General features: G+C 36.6%; 1 protein-coding gene across 1 annotated transcript; it reads left to right on the top strand.

Annotated features, from left to right (window-relative positions):
- Positions 1–1,904: 1,904 nt before the first annotated feature.
- LOC114527815 (putative nuclease HARBI1) lies at positions 1,905–3,389 on the top strand. Its single transcript, XM_028549509.1, has 2 exons — positions 1,905–2,116; positions 2,258–3,389. The coding sequence occupies exons 1-2, from the start codon at positions 1,905–1,907 to the stop codon at positions 3,333–3,335; spliced, it is 1,290 nt and encodes a 429-aa protein (XP_028405310.1). The 3' UTR covers positions 3,336–3,389.
- Positions 3,390–8,338: the final 4,949 nt, after the last annotated feature.

Genomic DNA, 8,338 nt, shown 5'->3' with positions numbered 1-8,338 from the left:
TATTTCGTCAAAATTCCATCGTGTTCAACACAATTCTTCGTGAGAACTAGATTGGCGTCCTTAGGCTTAATGATGCCTTCAGCCAGCTGGACAAAAAGAAACCTTTTGAGTGGATTTTGGCGTAGATTGTTTGATATGTTTCAAAAGAAACAGCACAAACTTTTGTGTGCCTCGTCGCTAACGAACGACGCGCCATATCCTAAAGTTACCTGCCCTCCCGACGATTTGGCGTCCACGCTTCCAGCGACTAGCGGCAATACTGTCGCATTTTAAAGACTTTATTTTACCAGCTCTGTAGTTGGTTTGTTTTTTCTCTTGATGAAATATTTCTTGTAATATATGAGATGTTAGTATCGAAATATAGCACTGTAAGATTTGAGAACGGTTAATAAATTTCTTGATATGAAACAACTGGATGTTGCCTATTAAATGATGATGATGGGAGATTTTTACCGCGCAGCTTATGCTGGTAAGTCTATTAAAAAGCTTAATCCATCATCGTTTCATCGACTCTTGCGAGCTAAAAGGTTGTTAAAATGTGTTTAGATAATGTTCTTTGGGTCTTTTTGTCCGAGTCGAGAAAGCATGTCGGTGACGCTTTATCATAACTCGATTACTCCTGAACACATCAATTGAACGGTGATAAGCAGGATAAGAAGCTTTATGATATAGAAATTTATTATCGGTCCCCATGGCCCATGATCCATACAAACCACGCCCAACAACAACATACTTTTCTGTGTCTCTCGATATGAATACTTTGGACTAACGGAAAATAGTTTTTGCGTATGAACACTCTTTTTCGATTGTTCTATTGTCTGTATGACTATCGGATAGGTTATGTAGGCAATATTTTATTCGCTTAGTAAATTATTATTCATGATTAAGAAGGATAGGGCTTAGTTATTTTTGTCTTATTTGTAATAATGTACCAGCTGTTCTCTGAGCTGTTATTCTTACTTTTCATGAGGAAAATATCCAGGATCCACAATAATGGTACTGAATAAAAGTGGTGGCGTTTGTCTATAAGAATACTTTGTTTAATTACTTCCACTCTTTATTTCACCTGTACGTTCATAGTACTATTCATAGTATCTTGTACACTTATGTCTTCATCATCCATATGAAAGTGTGGTTGCTGTTACTAGCTTGTCCCAGCTTTCTCCCTCATCCACCAACACTAAAAAATTATTACACAACTTAAATTACTTTAATATCCATAGTAAAATCCTCACTGATTGTAATGTGTAAACCGTTTCTTAAGGTATATGCTCAACATTTCAAAGTAATAAAAAATTATGAATTTTCAAATATTTCTAATTAATATTGTTTTCTTGTATATTTTTGTGCCTACTTTTTTTCACCGATATAATTTAACTTGTAAAAAAAAGCAAACAATTGGCAAAATATAAAAAATTCTATAATTCTAGTTTTTATTATGGTTTTCGCATTATTTTGCAATATTTTATAATTTTGTATATTTACTTGAAAATTGTATTTACGTGACTATGCATTCAGTAACAGAATACGCGATAGCCACCCAGGAGCTTAGCCAGTCTGACGATTTGCTCCGCTGTGCTAATATTTCGGTGTTCATGCATTGACTGTGAAAAAAATGAATTTCTAATTTTGTCCCGCTATGCAAATGATATAAGCGAAACTTCAATATAATTATTCATTTCTTTAGAAATTGATTGTTGTCACAGTGAAGAAATAATAAAATATTAACATCGCGGGACTTAAGCCTGGTTTTCACCACTCGCAGATAGACGCCGATGCTCGGCGATGCTGACTTGGCAGCAATCGGCGAGTATCGCAGAAAGGCGGTTTTCATCATCGCAGTTTGTCGGTTCCTTGGCGCGGCAAATCCAAATTGAGGCGCCAATCGCCAAAGTGCATACAAAATGGCGGACGCTCTTGACGATATGCTTGTAATACAGGCCAATTTATTACTGGTCATAACACTTTTGCGAAGAAAAAAACAACTTTTACAACGGAAACCATACAAGAAGAAGCGTTTTTGGGTGCGGCAAATATTCGAACGGCGCAAAACACTCGGGCAGTACAACACTCTCGTACAAGAGCTCAGATTTCACGATCGCGAATATTTCTTCAGGTATTAAACTGGTGTAATTTACTAAATTTAGGTGAGCAGAGTCCAAAGAGGTAATTGAGTGTGAGTGAAAAGGTGAAGTGCAGTGCTAAATTGTGCATGAACTGAATTAGGTTTTATCTTCAACACATGTTTTTCCTTCAGATTCCTGAGAATGAGCCCTGATCGATTTGAAAATTTACTTCAGCTTATTGCACCCCACATAACAAAGAGCTGTAGGGGTCGTGAACCGATCTCAGCCTCTGAAAGACTAACGATAACGCTTCGTTACCTGGCAAGCGGAGAGTCTCAACAGTCTTTGTCCTTTAACTTTCGAGTTGGAAGGACCACTGTCAATAACATTATTAAAGAAACATGTGAAGCGATTTGGTGTGCTTTAAATGACATATATCTCAAAGCCCCTCAAAACCAACAGGATTGGATGAAAATTGGTGAAGGATTTTTCAAAGAATGGGATTTTCCAAATTGCCTTGGGGCCCTTGATGGTAAGCACATCGCCATTGAATGCCCAGGTTATAGTGGATCGGAGTACTTCAATTATAAAGGTTTTTTCAGCATTGTTCTGATGGCCATGTGCGATGCAAAGTATTGTTTCACACTAGTGGACGTTGGGAATTATGGAAAAGATAATGACGCCCAAATATTCAACAACTCTGAAATGGGACGAGCTTTCATAAATAATGAAATAGACATCCCACCTGCCAAATCAACACATGGCCATGTTCTTCCACATGTAATAATTGCAGATGAAATATTTGGTTTGAAAAAATGGCTAATGAAACCATTTCCTGGAAAAGGTTTAACTGAAACACAGGCAATCTTTAACTACAGGCTCAGCAGAGCTAGAAGGACAATAGAGAATGCTTTTGGCATTTTATCAGCAAGATGGCGCATTTTCCTCAAACCCATTAAAGCTAATCCTACCTTGGTAGACAACATAGTAAAAGCTTGTCTTTGTCTTCATAACTACCTAAGACTTACAGACAATGCTCGGTATATTCCGACTGGGTTTGTAGATTCAGAGGATAGTTCCGGTAAGATCATACAAGGTGATTGGCGGTCATTGGTGGTTAATGAAGGAGCATTACTCCCAACAGCAACAGGCCGTGCATTTAACAGATCCTCTGCAGGTGCAAAACAGACTCAAGATTTATTTAAAAAGTACTTTAACAGCCAAGAAGGGTCATTGAGTTGGCAGCAAGCTTATGTTAATAGTTTTTGACAATTATAAACAGATAATTTACTAATATAATTTTCAAAAGGATGTCCCACAAAACCCCACAAAGCTATTAAAGTCACTTGTTGTTAAAATTTGAATGACTTGTTTGAAAATTTTTGCCTGTGGAGATTAAAACAACTTATAAAATGCAAAATACAAAACATTTTAAATTTGCTAGAGAAGAGGGGCATGTTGTGGGTTATCATGTTTGAGTTAAAAAATTAAATGTTGCTATTCATATTTGTGAAGTGTAAATGTTTGGTAATAAAATTCATTTGTGGATACAAAAAATGTTTACTGTTATCATGCATAAGAATGTCAAACACTTATACACTTGAGGGTCCCAACAGGGTCTAGCTATTATATTGTTATGGGATATTACAATAGTTTTGGTCACCATATATAGTTTATATCTTTTATAAATATATTAGTATACTATGTTTAAGACAAACAACATGAATATAAAGGTCACAACCAAATGATTTTTAATTTTCATCAGCAAAAATTGTAACAAAATGCATAAGTGCAATAATAAATTGACAATATACATGCCAACAAATAATGTTAATTTAAATACATGAAAAAACAAGACCAATGTCAAAGTTAGTTGAAGATGAAAACTTTCTTTACATTATTTTAACCCAACTGTTCATCCAAGTCCAAATAAATTTCAAGAGCTTGAACTTGAAGCATTCAAGTTTGCACCAGACCAATACATGGTTTGGGTGTCTAGTCCTTGAGGGGGAAATTGCATATAATTTCCCAGTTGAGGTTGTTGGGGTGTACTGCAACATCCAAGCTCAGCATCAAGGAACACCTTTTCAATGGAACTTCTCACTATTGCTTTCTGCCTTCGATCAAGGTTCCTTAGGCGATTGGCTAAACTCAATAGATAATACTCATCTTCATCCATCTTCTTTTCTTTTGCAGACCTTTTGTGCAAAGTAATTGTCTCACTAAGATTAGTCATTGCTTTATTCAGCTGGGCATCTGTTTTCTCAAGCTGTCTCTTTCTGCTTTCTTTTTTCATCCATGGTTTTACTGGCTTGTCATTGGATGATGCTTCAGCAACTGACTGATCCATTGTCTTATGATCAGGATTCAATATATTCAGGTAATCTTCATCTTCCTCATCTTTCTCTGATGACGGTGTAGGATGATCAGTGCTTTCATCATTTGAATCCTCAGAAAAAGTGTCGTCAATTGTCACAGGTGTAACAGCTCTGAAGTTTCCTGAACTTGCTCTGTTTACGATATAGTTACTCAGCCATCGCAAATGCTCATATTTTGGATCTAATGGTATTATATCACCACTGCCACATCCTGATCTTCCTTTTCTAGATTTCAAATACTTTCCAAATTGTGTTCGTATGGTTTCATACCTGCGCTTGACCTGATCTATTGGTTGACCAACTTTTTCTGCGATTGCTTTCCAGCAATTGGACTTTTTATTTCTATCTTTAAATTCTTTCAAACGTCGATTATAAACTGTAGGAAACTTTTGTACAAGTTCCATAAACTTGACATCGTCGTCAAAAACATTTTCTGAAGGTTCCGCCATTTTGGACAAGAAGGCGGGGCAAATTGGAACACTAGGTTCGAAATTAGGATGATTAGCATTTTACGATTGTCGCCGAGGTTCGCAGATGCGGTTTTCATGGTTTTATCAGTCGCAGCCGATCTGCGACAAACGCCGATCGTCGTAACAAAACAATTTTTTTTGTTTTGCTACGATCGTCGGGGACTGTCGCAGATTGTCGCAGATGTATTACGATGAGCGGTTTTCACCAATTACGATGCTCGGCATCTGTCGTAATTTTGATATCGGCGTGCATCGCCGACTATCTGCGAGTGATGAAAACCAGGCTTAAATCGACAGGCTGGCTACGACGAGACAGCTTGACGACACGCCCTCGAAGTTACCTAGGCGAGTATCAAGCCTATAATTTACTAATGAATTTGACGCACGGGTTATTTTTCCAAGTTGACTTTGCCTGACTTGAGTCGTCGAGATGCCGCGATAGTCATATATTATTATGTTAATCGCTGAGGTGCTACCGCGTGTATGAATATTAGTAAAATATAAGTGAATGAATTATTTTCAGGTACGATTTGGCTTCGTTTGCGCTTTTAAAGCAATACAGGTCACTACACGATACCGTTTGCCTAGTAATGACATGTTGGGACAAAGCGATTTATATTTACACCTGTATTGCTTTATTTCTTCCCACGAGCTGTCAGAAAGGAGCAGGGTGAATGGCCGAACTTATATTTATACTCATGCATGGCTGTGACAAAAATGAATTACTATCCATTTCATGCTAAGTGGCATTTGTCTTGGTATGTATTTCTTGGAAAGTCTTTATTAAATATTTCGGCACAACAAACGTTTGACTTTGCATAGACTAAAATTAAACATGATACAATTTAAAAGTTAATAATGATAATTGCACTGCCGGAGTGGAGTGCAATAGACCTTTCTTATAATGACGTCAAACGAGGAAAGTCTGATGTTACACGAAATTTGATTGGCTCCACAAAACTATCGAGCCAATCAAACTTCGTGTAACAGCATACTTTCCGCGTTTGCCGTCATTATGAAAAAGGTCTATTTGGTGTGAAATCAAACGCGTGAAGTCGACAACACGAAGTGCAATCTCCACTTTATTATATTAATTTTGAAATCATACAAGAAATTAAACATATTCAAAATGATTTTGTGGCTGAAAGACCGTAAACGGTGTAAAGTGCGAGTAATTTTCATCTATTTTTGTTAAGAAATTTTGCGGGGCATTTGAAAATTCAGAATAATAAAATTTTGTACCATTTCCCCCTGTAATTTGATTGGATAGTTATACTGAAATACTAAATCTAATTGGTTATTGTGGCGCAGAACTTCAATCCTATTGGCTTATAAATGATGTGATTAATACATGCTCAAAAATAGTGCGCTATTTTTAACCAATCAGATTGCAAGAAACCTAGGAGTATGAGCCATTAAGTATAGCCAGGAATCTATATAATCATAATTGCTCAGGTATAATTATGCATTCACCGGGTAGTTTCTTTCTTCTCCTAAGGCTGTTTTTATATAATAAAGTGTGTGATTAAGTGAATAACTCGGATCTTAAAACAAACTCATCACACGCATGAAGCCAGTTACAGTAACAAGTTTTAGTTGCTACTGTGTTGACATGGAATCTGGTTCAAAAGTGAGTCGTGTTTCGAAGATGCATTTTACTTCGTGCATGTTCCAAACACCAAAAACCATCGTTTGTTTTAGTACCTTGCCGTCCCCAAAAATTTTGCTATTCAAGATTCTTATACAGATTCTTACATAAGATGCGTTCTAAACGACATTTGATATATTGTATTATACCTCCTTATAGATGTCAGATATCATATAAGGATTGGTAACCTATTAAAATAAGACTGACTTGCCTGCCTCTAATAAGGCAATATTAACCACAAGGCTTAGCACAAGTCCTCTTGATCATAGAAATGATAATAACTTTTTCGTTTGGTTGAAACTGCTATAACCGAGTGAACTGGATTTAAGGCGACGTCGTCGTTTTCATAACGTATTCAAATTTAGCCAGCAAAGCCGTTCGGTCGTCGTTTTCAAATTCTTCCACTCTGCAGAGCATTTTTATAGATTCTTTCCCTTTCTCTATGCGAAAACGCCGGATGCGCGTGGAATATTCTTACCTTTTTCAAATTCTTCCGGCATCGTGTGGACGGGAATTTAAAACGTACAGGGGCTGGTTGTATCAAGCCCGTTTAGCTTAAACGGTGGTTAAGTTCAAAATAGAAAGCAAGTCTATCGTTTTATTCAAGAAGCAAACTAAATGTTTTTAACCTTAATACAAAGATACTGTTTATAACTACAGTGCACGATATTCAAGTTGACTCATTCAAGAGGGATGTAAGGGTGTTATTTAATTTTGACTTATCCGCCGTTTAAGCTAAACAGGCTTGATACAACCGGCCCCAGTACGTCATCGTATACATGTTTCCGGTTACATTTGCGATTTTATGTGCGATTTTCCTGTTCATAAATGTGAACGAGAACAATTCTGGTCTAAGAGCAGTTGTAGATTTCAGGTGAACAGTTTATCGCTCTCTTTATCGAGAAACATTACGTTATCAAGGTACCACATGCAGTTACGACAAAGATCTGGTCACCCTGCATGACTCAATCATGAGGCCAATAAGCCCTCCCAGAATCACCTAATAATACAGCCATCCATTATTACTGCAAGCAAAAATACTTTTGTCACATACCCCATCAAAACATCCACTCGAGCAAGCCAAAGCATCTGCCTCTACTCCAAGTGCTTCAGCCTAAAATAACAGACAGCCGCCTACGCCAGTACCCACCGCTCGATGTTTTCCGTGGAAAACGCGTTATCCGCTAAATATATGCAGTCTACCAACGTCACTGTTACGTCAAACTTCAAAAATTTGGCATTAGCATTTGATATTTTTATTCGTATAAACGAAAACTTTAACAAATTAGCCAATCGTGACGTGTCAATAGGATTATAGATTGTCATCAACAATGCATGCCGCTAACTGAAGAATATACTAAGAGCCAGAGGTTTAGGTTTTAAATATGCCGTGTGACTTCATATATAATAATTTGTCCCGGTGGCTAGGCAACTTACTTGACTGGTGTCACCGAAACTGTTTCGAAAAAAAAAAGTTTTTTATCTCTATTCTCTTGTATCACAATATATTCAATTTGGTTAATGATGATAATAAAGTATCGGCCTATTTGTCTTATTGTCAAATTTTAATGCCTTTTTTGTATTAGCAAAAATTGTTATTATTAACCTTTTTTAATTAACATATTTAAAAAGGTTGATCCATCTATTATGAAATTCATCTATTATAAAATTATTTTATGCAATCATTTGTTTGAAGCAAGATAACAAGGCAAGGCATATTAAAAAACGTTGTGTCTTAATCATCATGCTACTTACTCGAATTTGAAGCCAATGGCC

Source organism: Dendronephthya gigantea, unplaced genomic scaffold (assembly GCF_004324835.1).
Source record: "Dendronephthya gigantea isolate DGI-Jeju-01 unplaced genomic scaffold, DenGig_1.0 000047F, whole genome shotgun sequence".
Lineage (NCBI taxonomy): Eukaryota > Metazoa > Cnidaria > Anthozoa > Malacalcyonacea > Nephtheidae > Dendronephthya > Dendronephthya gigantea.
This window is presented reverse-complemented; position numbering and strand designations above follow the sequence as displayed.

Coding starts and splice junctions, on each gene's coding strand:
- LOC114527815 (XM_028549509.1), top strand. CDS start 1,905: ATGGCGGACGCTCTTGACGATATGCTTGTAATACAGGCCAATTTATTA. Junction 2,117..2,257: donor GATCGCGAATATTTCTTCAG/GTATTAAACTGG, acceptor TTTTTCCTTCAG/ATTCCTGAGAATGAGCCCTG.